General features: G+C 40.0%; 1 protein-coding gene across 1 annotated transcript in view; it reads right to left on the reverse strand.

Annotated features, from left to right (window-relative positions):
• Positions 1-20,491, reverse strand: part of TRPM6 (transient receptor potential cation channel subfamily M member 6) — a 132,660-nt gene that overhangs the window by 97,851 nt on the left and 14,318 nt on the right. The window contains exons 2-6 of the mRNA XM_089779237.1: positions 15,513-15,592; positions 14,863-14,901; positions 8,750-8,930; positions 2,701-2,914; positions 151-275 (exon numbers count right to left, since the gene is read on the reverse strand). Coding sequence (XP_089635363.1) covers positions 151-275; positions 2,701-2,914; positions 8,750-8,930; positions 14,863-14,901; positions 15,513-15,592 — 639 coding nt within the window. The remainder of the gene's footprint in view (positions 1-150; positions 276-2,700; positions 2,915-8,749; positions 8,931-14,862; positions 14,902-15,512; positions 15,593-20,491) is intronic.

A 20,491-nucleotide genomic window follows, 5' to 3' on the forward strand; every position in this document is an offset into this window, starting at 1 on the left:
CCCATGGGCTGGACAAGATCTTCCATAATGCATGGTAATGTCCCATCTGGCCACCAAAAATTACAATACACTATAAAGGAATCCAACAAATGGATAGAAAAGCTGACAGACTCTTGTACAATTGACTGAACAAAAAGTTAATTAACTCACATCTTTTCCAATCAGGTCCCTCTGGTTCTCAATGATACCCCAGGAAGGGATTCCAATGGCACAGATCTTTCTCAAATGCTGAGAGGCATGAGCTTTCAAGGCATCCCCCACATGCCTGGATACTCCTAAACAGACAATCATTATTGTTATTCTACATTTGAATTCCTGATCCACCACTGTGACCAGCGCTTCCAAAGTTGTTTGCAAAACGTAATTTTACTCTGTAGTTACTTAGAGTGCAATTATAATTATACACTTTATGGCTATACTTCATATGGATTATAGGAATAGTGAGGTTTAATTAATTGAAACAATGATATGGTGCCCCATTTTTCCAAACTTGCTCATGTTTAACATCACCCATCTGTGTAACCAATGGAACTAGTTACATGCATAATGCTAAGCATAAGTGTTTTCAGAAATAACATCAAAATGGATATCTTCTTTAAGGTTTACTTTTAAAAGTACTGACTATAATTTTAATTTTTTGCTGTTAAATAACTTTGAATGGATTTTTGTGAATCTTTTTTTCAAAAATAACTAATTATTTTTGTGTATTTTCAGACAGAATAAATCTATTATTTTATAAAAGTCCTCCATATATATATTCATTGCCTCACTCTCAGGAGAAATTTTACATTAACAAAATAACTTAAGTTTAAAAAAAAAGAAAAAAATTGTAAGGAATCATTTACATTTCAAATTTCCAAGTGGTTATTACAACCAACAATTACAATTATTTTAATATTATAAAAAAATAATTTGATTGTGACCTTCTCATTTTTTAATCTTAAAATAGCTAAGAGAACTAATACATCTTTCTTTCTCTTATCTATTACCTCTTTCCAACCTATCCCAATAGACAATGAAACAGTAATTTCAAAACTGAGTTCCTCAGGCCACAGTAGGATGAATACCAGCCAGTTATTTATGGCCTGATCCTGATCAATGGCGAACACCTACACCAGAAAATTGGTATAAAAATGTATGAGAGTATAAAGATCACCAATTCTCTTTGTCAGTATTCCTGTCCTTCCTCTAATGTATTCAAAACAGGGGACTTAATGTGGGTTAAATTCATATCTTTAGTTAATCTAGATTAATTTGCCTGAATGTCACTATGCAGACAAGCCCTTCCTGACCCTCAATTGGTGCAAATCAGCATTGTTTCATGCATTTTCACGATGCTATACTAATTTACATGAGTTGAGGATCTGGCCCATTGTGAATAGATTGCAAACAACTCAACTGAAATCTGCGTGCTTATAAAGTGTCTCAACAATTTTGAACAAGCTTTTTTAAAATGTTTGCAGAGCATTTAGAAATAACAGTAAAATTATTAAATTCATCTAATAATTTATATATTATGAACAGTTCTTCTATGGTAATCTCACTAAGTAAGTCAAGACCAAGAGCTTAGTGATATGGCAAAGTCCCTCCCACAGATTTTATAATCTTAACCTACATCTACACTGGTGCATTCTCACGCAAAAACTCTTTTGCTGAAGAGTTCTTCTGCAAAAGCTCTTCCAGAAGAGAGCGTCTACACTGGCATGTGCTTTTGCGCAAGAGATGTGCTTTTGTGCAAGAGCATCCATGGCAGTATAGATGCTCTCTTGCGCAAGAAAGCTCTGATGGCCATTTTAACCATAGGCTTTCTTGCACAAGAAATTCATGTTGTCTGTCTACACTGGCCTCTTCTGGAAGAGCTCTTGCACAAGAGGGCTTATTCCTGAGCGGGAGCATCAGAGTTGTGGCACAAGAAGCCCTGATTTTATACATTAGAACGTCAGTTTACTTGCGCAAGAACACGTGGCCAGTATAGACAGGCAGCAAGCTTTTGCGCAAGAGCGGCCGCTTTTGCACGAGATCGTGCCAGTGTAGACACAGACTAATTGTTATCACCATTTCCATTAGGGATATTGCACTATAGCAGAGTAGCATATGTTATTTGTAAGCTTCTCTTAGATCCATCATAATCAGAATGTTCCCTAAGTGGGAGGATTACACTGAATACAACAAAAAATACAAGATTAGTTCAATATTTGAGGAATATAAAGAGTGAAGGGAAGTTTCAGTGCATTCACAGGTTAAAGTGAGTGCCATAATTTAAAATGCACACAACTAAAAATTGAAATGAAATCTAAATGAAATGTTGTTTAAAACACTTAACCAAAATAGCTGCCAGTTGATACAGTAACAGTGTTCAAACTACTTCACAAAAATAGATCAAAGTCCATTCTAAAACAAGCACTCCAGCCAGCTCTAGCTGATCTGCAGTTTGCTTCTTATTTCACGTATAACATGGTCAGGTCTTTATTAACAAAATGTACTAAGAATATTGATCAAAGCTGGAGCAGCCTGATGACACACCTGTGTCTACTATATCCTCAAAAATATCTGTTTTTTTTAAATTTCCAAATTATTGTTTCTTATTTTGTATTATAAATACCCTAAATGATTGCATTCCATAAGTACCTTAAATCTGTACATATAAGAAATACAAAGAGCAAGGATTAGATGAAGAGGCAGACAGATAAAAAGAATTACCACTATTGATGCCTTCTGTTATTATCCATGCTCCTGTTGTCTCGGCTGCTTTGACCAATCCTTTGCTGAAAACCTGCTTGATCTTGGATGGAAGTTTGAAGTTTTGGATGCCTCCATGAACAGAGATCACTAGCTTTGGCAGCTCCATCTGCCATTCCTTCACCATCAGATGTAATAGCTGGTCCATCTTGGTATCATAAGAGGTTCTAATATACTGGAAGAAATACACTTGTGTATATTGCATCTTAGAAAGTTCTCAGTTCTAAAGTCTTCAAGACCTTGTTGTGAAAGTTCTTGTGTGTCACTAAAAAGGGATTTTTTTAAATGAGACCTGCTAAGAATAATGTAAAAGTGTCCAACTCATTGAGACATATTCATAGCCATTTCAATCTCCCTAGTTTGCAAGGTCTCACTGATATTCTATAGCTGCTCCTGTGGTATGAAAAAGAAAAGCATACAAATTGGGCCCTAATACCAAAATACTAAACTTCAACAAACTCATACCAGGAAATATATCCACACCTCACCTACAAATTTTCCTGGGTTTTTGCTCTGTGCAGTCTTGGCACAGACAAACCTATCAGAGGCAGGGGAGGTATGGCTCCACCCGTGAGAAACTGCCATTTGAATCACTTCCACAGCCTAGGAGAATTAATTACTATATCAGTAAGGAAAAATAAGCATTAAGGCTAAATAGAACAATACTGCTGCAAAGCAAGGAATTCAATAAACAATAAAACTTTGAGTGCCAGTTAATAATCCCAAATCTTTTCCAGTTAACAACCCATTCAGGATGGGTTCAATCTCTCAACCTCATTATTTCAAAATAGGAAAATTTCATATAAGGCCCCGATAAATTTCCCTATTATTATTTATAATGAGGTCCTCAAATACATGACGTTAGGATTTTGCCATGTCCACTTGAGAGAGACAATGGGGGAGAGGGGAACCACTATATACAATTATGTATAGATGTAAAAGGACAATAATCCTTTCCTAATAATTACTGGGATGCTATAGCAAGGAGAAGCTGTCTACCAAAGGCAGCATCAACTCAACTGATGTCCATTCTGTACAATTTGAAAGCAGTTTGGACAGATGACCAGGTGGCTGCTTTGCTGATTTCTTTGTAGGAGGCGTAAGAGCGCAGACTCCCAAGATTCTAATACACGACCAGTCTTAGCAATCTCATATCCTCTCTGGATGGAAAGGGAATGACCCAGTAGCAAGAAGTGGCCCAGTAGCAGCGGAAATCTCTGCTATCTCTTCTGCCATACTCAGGGGTGATTTGTGCCTGCTGAAGGAGGGAGTGCAAGGAGGGCCACCTAGAGAGGGGTATGGGAGGGCACCCCATTTTACAGTTATAATTTTGGCAGGGCACAGGGGTGCAGTGCATCTCCCAGTGCTACCAGAGAATCAGCTGTGGCCACACTAAGAGCTAAGGCAAGGTACCCTGACATTTATAGGCTGAGAAACAAACTATATACCACTGTACTTGTTTCATGACATCTGTTTGTTACTTTGCTCCTGCTGTCTCTCTGATCATTATTCTGTCAAACCATCTTCTTCTGTGTTAGATTGAGGAGCAGCTGCACAAGCCTTCTGGAATGTATTTAGTGAATCTTTAGTGCCTACGACTTATTAGGAGTGCCTATATTCTAGCAGCCCTAGCAGCAACTTTGCCAAGTTCATGTACTGGGCAGTGAACTTGTAAGTACCTGCTTTAATCCATGGCCTGTCTTTGGTTCACAAACTCTGGGGCCTCTTTCTCTCTCTGTACTACACTTCACATTTAGTGATGTCATGCAGTCATCTTTTCTGATGGCAGATATTAAAATCCACGCTCCATCCTGAATTTTGATGATACTTGACTTGAGAGCTCCTCGTGTGTGTGTGAGAGACAGAGAGAGATTTGACTTGAGAGCTCCGTGTGTGAGAGACAGAGAGGCTACGTCTAGACTGGCATGATTTTCCGCAAATGCTTTTAACGGAAACGTTTTTCCATTAAAAGCATTTGAGGAAAAGAGCATCTAGATTGGCACGGATGCTTTTCCCAAAAGCAATTTTTGCGGAAAAGTGTCCTTGCCAATCTAGACGCGGTTTTGTGCAAGAAAGCCCCGATCGCCATTATCCCGATCGGGGATTTTTTGTGCAAAACAGTTTTTAGCTGTCTACACTGGCCCTCTTGCACAAAAGCATTTGCGCAAGAGGGCTTTTGCCCAAATGGGAGCAGCATAGCATTTCTGCAAGAACACTGACAATCTTACATGAGATCGCCAGTGTTCTTGTGGAAATTCAAGCGGCCAGTGTAGACAGTTGCTTTTGCGGAAAAACTTGCCAGTCTAGACGCAGCCAGAGAGAGAGATTTGAGGTAAAGGCATCATTATGTGAGTGACAGGTTTTATTGCTCCCATATCTGTCTGTCTGTCCTAACCTCTCGCCAAGGAGAAGCTCTAAAGCTTCTCTTTTCTTTTTTTAAATGGATTGAGGGGGAGGCCAACCATGTTAGCACTGCTTGTGAAAATGTGCTAGGGCTCATAGGGTGAGATGCCAGTTCTTTGTTCATCTATATTGGCTTTGTCCCCTGATAGTTTTTGTGTCCAAAGGAGGGGGTAGAAAGAAACAGCAGTCATAGGACAAGAGGGCTATTATAGCCTGCCAGTCATGGGCTGCAGTCCTTCCCATCTCTCCAGAGCCATTGCTGGGGAAGGATGTGGAGATGAGGTGATCATGGGACTGTGGCATAGCAACCTGCAATAGGACATTAGGAGATAGTGATCCTCAGCAGCAAGATGATAACCCAATGGTTTTTCTAGTCCTTTAAGTGTGGTAGGAAAATCCCTATTCTACCCTCACAGGGTGCAGGAGGAAGGGCAGATAGTTTATCTAAGGCATCTGAAGACCTTCATGTCTGAGAATGCCCAGCACAGACTTGCTTGAAAGTCCATCCTTTTATTTCTTCTGGGTTTTTAAAAATATTTTATTATTTGGGAATTTAGCTCTGAGTTGGATTGCTGGTCTTCCTGCCCTAAACAGGAAAAATTCCCTTTGTGAGGCTGTGAATATGGCCCACTGAGAAGAAACAGACAGGTCTGATTTGCCAGACTGCACTTTGTGAGGGTGAGTTGGGGACGCCAGTATTGATTATCCCATGTGAAGTGGAGCAGGAGAACAAGACGCTGACAAAAATCCCATGTGCTACACTCCATGAAGGTGAGGAACAAAGTGCTGAGGAATGTCTTCCCTGTTGCACCCTGCTGATTTAAGGCAGCTTGGGGGAAGAACACATTTCATGGTTGCTTTGTTCTTCTCAGAGCAGCTCCTACAGAAATTCCCCGAGTCAGAATCTTCAGGAGATGAAGGAGACCGAGGAGGTGGTTGTTTTTTTTGTTTTTTGTTTTTTTGCTGTGCTGTATGTTGGGATGACTCATTTGCACAGTGATATTTCAGTTTGACAGTCCAGTAAAGAGGGAACCTATGGTTACTTTTCGAGTAGCCCTCTTATCCTGAGGTACGGGAGGAAGGTTTGTGCTAGACTGGGTTCAGAAGACGGTTCTTAGGGTCCCATGTACAACAGAGAGTCCCACATGTGGCGTGGAGACAGGTTGACCCCACTCGAGTGCCAGAGTAGGGAACAGCCTTGACACTGCTATTTCAAAATAACTATTTTGAAATAAGTGTTATTCCTCATGGAAAATAGGAGCCATTATTTCAAAATAACCAGCCCATTATTTTGAAGTAACAGGTTTGGTAGTATGAATGCTCTGCTTGTTATTTTGAAATAAGGGGAGTTATTTCGAAATAACTCCCTAATGTAGACCAGGGCCTAGATAGCACTATGTCAGAGGGGCTGACGTATAAAAGTGAAGAGCAAAGACCCCCAACGTCTCTCTCCCCTGGTCCCTCTCCCTTCTTCCACCTAAGGCAACAAAAGAAACAGCTGTTGGGTCTTAGGGAAGAGACCCTGACCTGAAGATTTTCATCAGGGATACTGTTGGAAGGGTATGGTAAGGACTTTATCTTGAACCAAGGACAGTTTGTAAAGTTAGATACTAGGAACTGTTATATCTTTATCCTTATAACTATTTCTGAGTTTTATGCCTTATTACTTATACTCATTTAAAATCCTATCTTTTTTATTAATAAATTTGTGTTATTGTTTAATCCAATGTGTTTGAATTAAATTGCTTTTTAAGGTGCAAGTTGTATATTGTCCCCTTAAAGGGACAACAGATTTAATAGCTCTGATCTGTCCAGGACATCTAATAGCTGTCTAATAGCTCTGATCTGTCTGTTGCTGGACAGAACAAAACGTACATTTTAAGGGACAAATTTGGGACTGGAAGTGTATTGGAATCACCCTGTAGAACTAACCATGCCAGGTGAGAGACAGAGTGTGGCTGGCATGCTGCCAGACAATCAGGAATTTGAATGCTGGTGACTGTGAGGGATCCAGGGTGGTAGCAATAACAGCAAGGCATTGCAGGGCACCCCAGGTAAAAGGACAAGTGCTGATACAGCTCCTCACCGATCTAGATAACACTATCGTATATGTCACGCACAACATGTGTTTTGAGAAGCATTCTATAGGAAGCGAGAAGCCTAGAGACATCCATTAAGCACCATTCAACACATAAGACAGGTGAAAAATGGTATGAGGCAGACACTCTGAGGGAGAACGCTGAATAGAAAGTAAAGTTGAATAGATGCACGGGCCCAAAAGGCATCCATGCATATGACATTGTGTATCACCTTGAGTGCTTCACCAAAAATAAACATAATGTGTTGCATTCAAAAGGTAAAAGCAACTAAAACAAACACTGATTTTACTGATGCAAACTGCGCAGCTCAGCTGGAATTCATGAGTTGCATCAACTTTATTGAATGGCATTTAGTTCAATTTCCCAAAGCTCTCCTCACTCTAGAAGTGCTAGGAACAGCTGAGATCATTACTGCTGGAGTCATAAATGCACTGGAAGCATTCATATGTCAAGTCCAGTATTTGAAGACCAATTTTGCAAAACTTGCAGTGCTACATTGGTGGATGTTTTCCAAGAAACAAACAAGAGAAAAATGGCCACCCATAAGGGATATGTTTCTGCCTGCTATTAAGAGGGCAAATCAGCAAGAAATGGAATGGCTCCAGAATGACTAGGTGCATCCAAAACTACCCTCCTCTATGCAGCATGGATATATCTTAAAGGATGGACTGGTCACAGTTATCTGTGAAATACCATGCACTCTCAAAACAGTCCTTCAGCTAATTAAATACCTGTGTGCAAAGATCAGATATTCATTACCCTGAAAATATTTGGACATCCACCTGCTTTGTTTGGAAAAGTAGAAGGATAGCCCAGAGAGGAAGCACTGTAATAATGCATCTAGGAGTGGTGCCTTAGACTGAGAAAATAATAATTCTGGTGAATAAATGTTTTGAATCCTACTTGTCAAAGCTAACTTCCCTAGTATTACCAAAGTTCAGTATCTTTCTGTGAAAGCAACACACCCTTGTGTTAATATTAGAATTTTAAAAAGTTGATTTTTAAATATTTTCTTAAATATAAATGTACATATTTGTCTATATTTTTCAGGTTTGGTACTATGGGAGAAAGGGCTTTTGAATGATAACCTAATCAACCCAATTCTGATGACATAGTTTGATAATACAAACTACTGGAGGACCCAGGGCTGAATACCTGGGGCTCAGTCATTTTCTCCTATCATGACACAGGGTGACATCATTAAAATAATGACTTCATAGCTTTTTACAAATCTAATGACAGCTCCTTTACCTCTGCATCATTAACTTGTCTACAGAATGAGATTTGACTACATTATGCTCTTAGACCTACAGTGTAACATGAAGGCACTGTATGCATGTTTTATTGGGCTCTTTTGAACTTGGTTTGCTTTCTTGTTTGAACCAAACAGATTTAGGTTCTCCTAATGCTAATTTTAACTTGTCCCATTTCTTTAGCATTAGCATAGTAAAAAAAAATGTTAAATCAGCATTGTTAAAATCAAGTAAAATTGTAGTTGATAGGCAAACCTTGGCATGGTAAGTGTGATCTCCATCCTGGAAATTGATTGTTCCAAATGAGTCAGTAGGACTTGTATGTGTATGCTTTTGGACAGACCATTCTTCATTCCCCTGGTCTCTGCTAGACTGGTAGACAGGCAAACTACAATCTATCCCAGGATGATCTCCAATCAGCCGTCCACAGCAACATCTCAAATTAAAAATAAAATCATGTGTTAAGTAGCTTATCCTAAATACCACTTTCTATATCTGCAAAGACGGCATCACACCATATATCAATCTAACTATTAATAAGAACAAAGAGACATGTCATAAACACACCACTACATGGTGATTCATATGCTGGAAAAATTATAACAGCTACCTCCGGAACTTATCTCTTTCTTATACTTTGCAAATGGTTGTATAGCTTGCCAAGTCCAGAAACGAATATTGAATTAAATAGAAAACCAAATTTCAGGCTTGCTGTGCTCAACCGTGTAGATTTCTGGACAGCAGTTAAGGTAAGTACTGGGATATTAAGATGGATGATAATTAATTTATTTGTATTGTTTGCACCCAGGAACCCCCATTACAAGGACAGAGATTGCCCTTTAACAGTATAGAGATTAAGAAGAATCTATATATTATTTAATCTCTTGGCTATTACTTAACTGAATGTAAAGTATGCCCACTGAAGTACAATAGAATGTTAATTAGACATTAGAAGAATTGTACTTGGCATAGAAAACCCACAGCAGAAGTCACTGATTTATTGTTATTCAACAAGTTCCTAATCTCACCTTCTAGCTTAATTCATTAATACACCTGGCATCTTCTCTGAGAGCATTTCAGGTTTTAAAATATTCTTGTGATATTCTAAAATCAGCCATGCCCTTGGCAACATTCTCCCTCTAAATGGGTCTAGTTCTATAGGAAAAATCTTGCCAGTCTACCTGCATTAAAGATAAGAGTATTTTTAGTGCTCCAAAAATCATGGATAAGCAAACCAATTAATTGAAAGGACAAACTAGTCTGAATAACAATTATTTCCCTGAATGAACCTCAAATGTTAAAGATTCAGGCTGCTTTGATAAATCTCAATCCCACCATACCCCCTCAGTTTTGCCTTCCCCTGGCCTCACTCCTCAGTTAGTACTCTAGTAGCATCCAATATTTGCACTCAGTGCTTGAGCACCTTTGAAACAGAGCACATACAACTTTTAAATCAATAGCTGATCCAAAGTCCACAGTAAAGACTAGACCTGGAGAACCAAACAGTGGGATCATAGATAAGAGATTTATGGTAGTCTTCCAGAGAGATAGGAACTCTTGCAAGTGAAGTCCTGAACAGATACAAAATGTGTAGCCGCATCCAATCCACATGTATGGTACATGGATACCTGCAGATTTTCCAGATTCTGCTTGTGAAGAATTGAACATGGGAAGTTGGCACTATAGAATAACTTGTACCTGTTGCAAAAGGGAGGGATGGGAGAAGAAGAGAAGTGGCAGGAGCTGGAATGAATAGTTCAGACAAATATCTCAAATTGTTGCCATTTTTCTGAGCCAAACCCCTAAATCTTTTAAGGTTTGCCCCACACTGTTAAAAATAGATCTGATTATTACAAATGGAGATGGTTTGTTAATGAGAAAAAATAGCTATAAAAAGAAGCATATGTATCAAATATAGGGAGCAAGAAAAAAACATGAACGATAAAAAATATCTAACCAAGTGAAGGAGGAAATAGCAAGAAATAAGAATAAACATAAAAGCAATATAGAACTGAAAAAAATTTAATGATTGTAGACTTTTTTATATATATCTCACAAAAGAGAATTGTCAATGTTTAAAATAGTGTCATTCTGCACAATAGAAGTGTAATTTTACACAAAACTTAGGACAATCATCTCCTTGTGCAGATGCTGAGAAATCTGAAATGCAGGCTTCCTGGTGTCTCTAACACAAAGAATGATGCATCGTAAGGTTTGAAATAACCAATCCATTTTAACCTTCTCTTTTTATACTGTGACAGACTTAGTACTATATGAGGGAAGTCATGTTTGAAATACAAGACTAGCTGATTAACTAATAATTAAGCAAGGGAAAACAGTTGTCATAGAAAGAGTGCAGTGGTAAGATTATTGCCATGCAGTGAAATGAATTTTCCCTGTAGTCCTTGGGGCTTAGCTCTTCCTCACACTGTTCTGGCTTCTCTGATTCTGAATTATATATTCCTTACTTCTTGGAAATGTTACTGACACATCTGTAAGTTGTAGCACAATTTTTGTGACTCTTTAATGGAAAGGAAGAAAAAGGGACATATCTGGACATATTTCTGTTCTCTTGTGGTCCTGAAAAACCCCTATTGGCTCTGGTACATAGGTCTGATGGGATTCACATTAACACACTTAGGTTATTATTGATTCAGGCATCATACTGAATAACAGAGCCAACAGCAATCCCAATTAAACAATCCAGTAGCCAAGGCCTGTAGGAGCCAGTTATTGCAAGCACTTGCTATGGTTAAGCAGGCATAGGCAAGAAATGGAATCATAGCACTGAGAAGTAATCAGGTTCATCAAAGCTTAACTGTGTTTTGCAAAGGCTGGGGACAATTTCATCCAACACAATAAACCACCATACACTAATCATCTTACACATTACAGAATTATGCCAGCAGCTATTTCTCTTGCTGCAGGTGCTTAAATACTTAGCCTGCCCAAAGAGAGGGTGACTCATCATCTGCCACCATAAATTACTCTAATGGAAGCTCATGGATCCAGTAAAAACTGAGTGGCTCTACTAACAACAATCACACCTTATATTAAGGGTATATTTATAAACATTTTTAAATGGCTAATAAATTATATGAGTTAGTATGTGACACAGACTATTATAAATAATTCCATGGATGTTATAGATGCTTATAAGCAACCTATCGGACACTAGGAATATATGGTTAAATACCTATTATGCAGTTATTTACTGTATGCCAACTGATTGTAAATGTGCATGTAACAGAAAGTGTTCTAATAACAATAATAATGTATTTCAAAGGAGCTACTTTGTCGTGTTTAGGCGAGAGCTCAAGCTAGCACACAGAAGGATAGCAAGTCGCAGTTTGGGAAATCCTGCCTTGCAGGAACAAAGGAGTCAAAGAGGAGCCCTCAACACTTTAAATGATGCAGCTGCAAAACCCAGTTGTAATAGTAGGAGAAAGCTGGGAACTCCAGAGCAGAGTCAGTGAGTTTGCAAAGTAGGGCTCTCAATGTAATGCTGACAGTATCACATTCCCCATTGTGATAACTTAGTCTTTTTAAAAAAAAACCCTCCGTTTCAGAATGACTGAAGTATTCTTGCGACAAAGACCCTTTCTACAAGGTCACTGCAAAGCAGGGAAATCGGCACTCCTCCTGCAAAATGGGAAAGCCTCAGCAGCAGCACTAAACGCAAAGATTTGTCCTGAAGAGAGAAATTAAATGAGAGAGGCACCAGACCCAGCCAGATCAGACTGACCCTCTCAAGGAGCTTTCCTCCTTCTCGGTGCCCTTTTTAATGCTATATTTAGGAAACGGTGTCATGTAAACTGCAGTTTACACAGTCTACAATCCTTTGACAATTATAGTGACAGTCTGTCATTGCTTCATAAATGTTGCCTGAGTGGGAGCCAATTTCCAGAAAAGGAAATGGCTGCATAACACACGCACTATAAACATAAGAAATGTTCCACAGATAAGGAGTGCTGCAAGTGCCTAGGTTAGACAGACACTCTGTGATATGTCTGTACATGGATATATATTAATTAAACCCTACTGTGCTTTGCATACACCGTGTTAATTGTAAAACGTGCTATGTCTTCACGTCTGCACTGCGCCCCCCCCCATCTTGAACTGAAATACCCATGTGGTGTTGGGGAAATTCTTTCACTTAGCAGATAAGAATAGAGGATAATCAAAAGAGTCAACCTGAAGGGATTTATGGAAGCTTTCTAGAACAGTGAACAGGCTGTTGTCCACAGGAACCAGTTTTCCAAGTCTGATCTTCAAGTTGGTAATGAACCACTTGAAAAAAGACCTGGAGACCACAGAGGGGTCATTTGATAGAAGGGATGTGAACTTCATTAAAGGCCAAGTTCTGCTCGGACAGATTCCCTGGAAGGACACTGACTACAATCATAAGAGCTCTCAGGAGGAGAGTGGGAAACTGAGGCAGGGTCTTGCATGCAGTTCCCCTTCTGCCCACCCCAAATAGCTCTCTATATCTATTGTGCTGTATCTGTGTTTAAAAGTCTGTGAGTTATTTCCTTTGACAGTCGCAAACTCACGGATGGGTGAGGCAGTAAACCAGAGTACCCACAAGGGTGAAGTTGTGCAGAAGGTATACTTACATTTCTGTGGAAATTTGGTGTCTAGGGCAGCTACTCCAGGAGTTGGACTTTATATTTCATGAGTGTATCTAAGAGCCAGACCTGGAGACAGTTCCTGAATTCTGCTCAGATTAGTAAACTTAAAAGCATATGGGATCCAAAGCTTTGGATCCAATACAGCAGCCTGCTGAGCATCCATGAGAGTCAGGCAGGGCTCTAAGAGTACATCTACACTGAACAGTTATTTTGGAATAAGCTATTCTGGAAGATATATTCCGAAATAGCTTATTTCAAAATAGAGCACACACACTACAGGAAAGCCTCAAAATTAGTCCGAGGCAGGCTCCCCTAATGTGAATGTGCCATCCCGATTTACAGCTCCAAGAAGCACTGGGAAGAAATTACTTAGAATGGCCTGGTGAGGAGCTATTTCAAAATAGCAGCAGTGGAGCATCCATACTGCAGCTATTTCGAAATAGCTATTTCAGAAGAAGAGTTTTTCCTCATAGAATGAGGTTTACAGAAGTCAGAATAAGCCGTCTGTTATTTCAATATTATTTCAAAATAACAGAATTACTGGGTAGATGCTCACATTGTTATTTAGGAATAATACTAGTTATTCCAAATAGCAGTGCAGTGTAGACGCACCCTAACAGAGCTGTTATAGTGTTATTTGAAAATTGATGCTGCTCAGAAGTCTGTGTCAGCCTTTCCAATGTATTTAGTAAAGTTGGTAGACTAATAGACAGACTCACCTATATATTTTACAATTAAACAACTAAGATTTGATTAGCAGATATCTGTGGGGTGATGCTATTCATTATTTGCAAATATTTGTATAACCACCAGCACTCTCAGAAATGTTTGCCAACTTTTAATGATCCTTCTAAGACCAGACAGCAGTTTGAAAAGTAATTTGCCCAAAACTATAAGGCCAATGTTTACAAATATCAAATATAACTAGTACCATCTGGAATGATTTGTGAATAATTTCTAGACCAAAATAGACCTTGGTTGTATTTCTGTCCCAATAAATCCTGTTTAATCCGTTGCAATATTTATGCCTATTTGAAGTTTGCCAGAAATATCCTTTAGAATTAACCTTTGTGCACAACTTTTATCAAAACAAAAAATATTTTGTTTTGAAATTTTTAATTAGTTGGTATATATATATATATATATATATATATATATATATATATATATATATATATATACACACACATTAGGTTGTACAGTAAAACAAAAAGCAGCCAATCATTGAACTCAGTTTTTATTTTTACCCTTTTGTTAGCCATTGGTTTAACAGTAACTCTTAGCTGTTTTGTTTCTGTTTCCAGATTCAGCAAACATCATAGTAGGAGAACTGGGAAGCAGACTTTCAATACTGAGAAAGTGTCAAGGAAGGTCAACTTTCTAATCTAACTGCCCTTTACAATAACATTTTAAATGCACATTTATGAGAGCTCTGCATGGTATTAATGTTAATTTCAAAGGTGGGATCAAAAATCTAATGATGAACCTAAGTAGCATGACTATCAGCTGCCTACAACAGGACCCTGTTAAAAACCACAAAGCTAGATGAAGACCAGTGTGTTCTCCTTCTCCATAATAATAGATCAAAAGAAAACAGACCAAAAAAAAAAAAACCCTTTCCTAATGGCCTGACATCCTTTACATCTCCATGCTGGTTTCTACAAAGCAAGATTAAGAAACCCAATTGTTTCTTCAGCTCATTTTAGAAAGCATAGCTTCATATAGATAAGGCCTTACCTGATTAAGTTCTGGCATATCTGGCATCCTGCAGGACATCTGGAGGAATATGTCAATAAAACAGGGTATTACTGCATACAAAAATCATTTGATTTGCCAAATTATTAAATACTGGGTAAAAAAAAGATATGTACAAATTTTAGGAAATGGCATTGAAACTTGTCTATTTCTGTATTCATCAGCTGAAGATCTAGTCCAAAGGTTCAGTGTTATATTTAGAATGTTCACTGTTACCTTATTAATACTTGTAGCTGGTGTTATCAATTTTACAAGGCATTACACATTTTAGTTTCTTGAGCACTGAAATGCTTTAAGCTAACACTAGTTATTGGGCTTAATACAGGGGTAACTGGTTGAAATCTCATGGCCTGTGACATACAGGAGGCAAGACACCATGATCAAATGGTTACTTCTGGTTTTAAATTCTATGAACCACAAACTATCGTTATGTATTAATAAATGCACTAATAGTCATCATATGACATATTGATGCAAGTGTCTGCATGGCCACAGTGGCTATGTAGTACTCATGTAAATGTGGCATTGCAAAAAATTATAAGAAGAGCATCCAAACTACTCAAGTATCCCTATAACATCTATTGACTCTCTTTAAAACATAACAAAAAGAAAATCAAAACCCACAACTATACCTGTGTGGGTCTTTTGAGCTGGGGATGACTTTTGCACACTCTCTTTTACTGAAGACTCCTTCAATCCAAGATTTCTGGGACTGAAAAATAATACCAAACATAATTACAGTCCTGTGCCTCAGAAAGCGAAATAAACAATCAATCACTGCATATTTTCTATAGTACAGGATATGTAAAAGATCTCAGAATACTTTACACTATGATATGTATGCGGTATAACTGAAGCAGTTTTGGTTCCTGGATATTAGAGATACTAGGTCATAAAAACATAAGAACGGCCGTACTGGGTCAGACCAAAGGTCCATCTAGCCCAGTATCCTGTCTACCGAAGGTGGCCAGCACCAGGTGCCCCAGAGAGGGTGGACCGAAGACAATGATCAAGCAATTTGTCTCCTGCCATCCCTCTCCATCCTCTGACAAACAGAGGCCAAGGACACCATTTTAACCCCTGGCTAATAGCCTTTTATGAACCTAACCTCCATGAAATTCTCTAGCTTCTCTTTAAACTCTATTATAGTCCTAGCCTTCACAGCCTCCTCTGCCAAGGAGTTCCACAGGTTGACTACATGCTGTGTGAAGAAGAACTTTCTTTTATTAGTTTTAAACCTGCTCCCTATTAATTTCCTTTGGTGTCCTCTAGTTCTTCTATTTAGGGAACTAATAAATAACTTTTCTTTATCGGCCCTCTCCACACCACTCATGATTTTATATATCTCTATCATATCCCCCCTCAGTCTCCTCTTTTCTAAACTGAAAAGTCCCAGTTGCTTTAACCTCTCCTCATATGGGACCCGTTCCAAACCCCTAATCATTTTAGTTGCCCTTTTCTGAACCCTTTCCAAGGCCAAAATATCTTTTTTGAGGTGAGGAGACCACATCTGTACACAGTATTCAAGATGTGGGCATACCATAGTTTTATACAGGGGCAGTAAGATATTCTGGGTCTTACTGGGTCTTAGGTCGGTGAAGTAATAACATCTTTTATGGGACCAATAGAAATTATTACCTCACCTTCCTTATCTCTCTGTTATTCTATGACAGTGATTCTCAAACTTTTTTGCCCATGGACCACCGGGCTCAACGCAAATCTTTCTACGGACCACCAGTTGCTAATGGAAACTCACCATTAATTACATAATTACGCCCAAGCCATTTTGCTAGTGCTGCAGCTAGGGAGAATGGTTTAATTTAAATTATTAAACAGATTAAGTGTTTTAACTTTTGCATGTTAGGTTATCAGACTTCATTTTAAATAAAGTAAAATATTTATGTCCAACAAAAAGGGTTTCCATGTTTTTTTTATTTATGGCAGGGGTGGGGAACCTTTTTTGGGTTGGGGGCCACTGACCCACAGAAAAATCAGTTGGGGATCACACAAGTAAAAAGCAAAAAACACCTCCAAAAACCCCTAACCTTCACTGATGTGCCCCCCCAACTGAGACACCTCATTCCTTTGGCACCCCAGCCCCATGAGGAAAGAACAAAGAGGACTGAGGTTCAGGACTTCCCATAGGCCAGATTTACTTTTCTGGGGTTCTGGAGTTAGTAGGTTTTGTGGACCCCCGCTTAAGCTCTGGGTTGGGGACAAAAATGAGGGGTTCAGTGTGTGGGACAGGGTTGCCAGCGAATGAGATAGAGATGGGTGTGCACTACCTGGGTGGGAGGTAGGGTTCAAGAGGGGATGAGAGTGCTAGGTCTGGGAGAGGGAGGGTGTAGAAGCAGGCTGGGAGTAGGGTGTCTGGCCAGGGGGAGGGAGTAAGAGCAAGGGAGGATATAGTGTGCAGCCAGGAGGAAAGATGCAGGAACAATGGTGGATGCAGGAGCAGGGTGTCTGGCCAAGGAGGAGGTGCAGAAGCAAAGGAAGGTGCAGGAGGGGGCTTGGCAGAGGATGTCTAGCCAGAAGTGAGGGTGCCTGTCCATGAAGGAGGGTGCTGGAGCAGGCTGTGAGGCGGGAAGCACAGAGGGGTTGTGTGGCCAGGAGGAAGGTTGTCTGACCAGGAGGGAGGGAGCATGAACGGACTGGGGGTAGGGTGTCTGGCCAGGAGGGACGTAGGAGCAAGGGAGGGTGCAGAGTGTGGCCAGGAAGGAGAAGGAGCAAGCTGGGGGTGCAAGGTCTTGGTGGGGGAAGGAAGTGAATGAGGGGATTGGAGTGCAGAGGTCTGGTCGTGAGGGGGGATGCTTATCTGGCTTTGCTCCCCCCCCCCTTTTCCCATTGGCCAGTGGTTTGTAGAGAGATTGTGCTACTGGTAGCAGGAACTGCTCTTATGATATATTGCTACCAGAAGTAGCACAATCCTACAGGCTATTGTTTCTAAACCGAAAACCAAATGTTTAGAATTGCTACTCATTTCAGCACGGGCGGGGGAGCTCCTCTGTTGTCCTCTGCACTGGCTTTGTGTTTATGGCAACCCAAATGGTCCCTTGTCAGCACAGGAATTCTGAGATTTTTTGTGATGGTATAGAGCAAGCCAGGGGGTGGGGTGCACTGGGCACAATGCAAGACAGAAGCATTTCTCCAGCTCTTTGGTGAAGGGTGACCTTGCTCCTTCTGACTGCACCCCCCCCCCCCAACCTACTGGGGAGACAGGCATCCCCCTCTGCTGGCAACTGGAAGAGCCCCACTCAGCATGGCTCCCCTACAGAGCAGCCCTCCCCACCTTGGAAATGCAGCTGCCTGCACCACTGAGCAGAATGCAGGATGGGCAGGTTCTGTTGGGGAACGACCTCCAGGTTCCTCTGGGTGCTTTCCCAGCCTTGTAGCATGTGGAGCAAGCCCTGCCACTTCCAGGGCTTCTTCAGTGGCTGGCATGGTACCTTTCTTGGGAAGTACCTGGAGGCAGGGGGCCTACAGGCAAGTGCCACAGCACAGCATGGGGAGGCGGATGCTGATCTCCCATCTAATGAAGCTGGTTCCCCATGGGGCTGGATGCAGGGCTGCAGCAGCAGGAGAGGGCACCGCCAAGACCTCTGCCCAGGTAGCAGCAACCAATTGCAGCAGCTGGGAAAGCCTTGCTGCTGTTCCCCCAGCAGGGTGGGGTGGGGAGCACAGCCCCCTTTTTCCACCACACAGTGAAGAGGCAGCGCAGGCTCCCCATCTCATGGGAGGGGGGGCTGAGCTCAAACCATGGACCACCGGGGAGGTGGTGAAGTCCATGGACCGCACTTTGTGAACCACTGCTCTAAGATGGCAGGAAACCAAATACCAATCAATAGTACCAATTAGTCTAAACCAGAACCCTGCATCAGAACAACTTCAGAACTACTCTAGAATTGGCAGTGAGGTCCTATCTAAATCTGAACTTGATTGTTTGAGTCCATTTCTTTTTAATACACATGAAATCTCATACAGAGGAGACTTAAGACTTAACATCTAGAACAACTCAGAACCAGGGTGAGATTAGAAATTTATGCTTATCTGTAACATTCCACCTTCTTGTATATGGCTATCTGCAGTAACCCTGGAAAAGTGAAGGCTTTCAATAATCATAATAAACTTTTTTGAAGGCGAGAATTGCAATTTCTCAATTTATAGGTGGATATTAAGACTTGTGTCTGCCCCAGTTAAACATTTACTGATCTGAAACTAGAGACACGCTGAAAAAAGGCCACTCCCAGGAGTTGATCCAAGTTCTACTGAGGTCATCCTGAGCATTTCCATTGTATAAGGCCCCTAGAGAAGGGCTACAGAATTGAGTGAGTTTGATATGCACTGCACTGTTTTTTTCAATCACACAATTTCTTGCAAGACCATAATTGTCATCATCTCATGCTGAACTTCACTCTTGTCACTTTGCTTTTTTACTTCTAGTTCCCTGTCTGCACAGTATCTATTTAGATCGAGGTGGGGAACCTTCATACTTACAGTATTGGCAAAGGGGCTATCACACTACGAGCTATGTAAAACAGTAGTTAATAAAAACAAATGAGAATGCCAGTAATTTGATTATTGTACTAGAGTATACTGTTTGTAGCCTTATATAGGCAGAGTTCTGTTATAACTCAGATTAAACTTCCTCAATTTGGTAAGTAGAAATATGATGCTTAATCAGGCAGGTTTTTTTAATTCACCTCCAAATCCTTTAATATTATCATTCCAAACACAAATCTATGGCTGTTGATTTGTCTGATGTACAGAACGCCAAGAACTGGGTGAACTTATCTAAAAGGTTCCCATTTGACTCCCATTGAAAGCAATGGGAATCTTTCCTTTGATGTTAGTAGGTGCTAAATCAGGAACTTACGAATTGAGTTTGTAGAAAAATAGATGTATTGTATTGATGTGTATACATATTCATCTGGGATCTGCTACATTTAATTGAGCCGAGTTATATCTTAGAAAATTGATGAAGCAATATGATCCCCAGAGTTTGACAAGAGCTCAGAGGTACACAGGAACATTAATAATCTCAAAGAAATTTGATTATAAAACTTTAAAAAGAAGGCACAGAAATACAGTTCAAGGAACAGGTTGAATAGGAGTTGCATGGACTAGTTTAATTATTTGATAGCAGGTTTTGTAAATGCAATTCTCAGAAACCATTTGGACACATTCCTATTAGGAACCATTACACCTTCATGCCTCCCAAATAACTCCATCCTTATTTCTTGAGCAGTGAAGCAAAAAATTGAATCAACACCATTATAATATAGGGGAATTCCAAAAATCCACCACTAATTCCTGTAAATAAAATTCTAAGCCTATCAAAAGTGGCAGAGAACAGCATGTTCATTTATTTTACTTATTGCCTTGAGGAAGAACTCATTTTGCTGAATTCATTAATTAAAATGACTGTGTTAGAATGACCCAGTAGCTCCTTGATTAGTGTTGTACTATACCACATGAGATATCTGGGCTCAATCTCGTTTCCTTGGTAGGCTGTACCTGAAAGCATCTAAGAAAATCTAAGTCTGCACTACCCAGCTTTGTCACAGTCTTGTTGCTAGAAGTCAGCTTGCATGAACACTGTTTGTCAACACTT

Source organism: Pelodiscus sinensis, chromosome 6, assembly GCF_052426305.1.
Source record: "Pelodiscus sinensis isolate ZL-2025 chromosome 6, ASM5242630v1, whole genome shotgun sequence".
Lineage (NCBI taxonomy): Eukaryota > Metazoa > Chordata > Testudines > Trionychidae > Pelodiscus > Pelodiscus sinensis.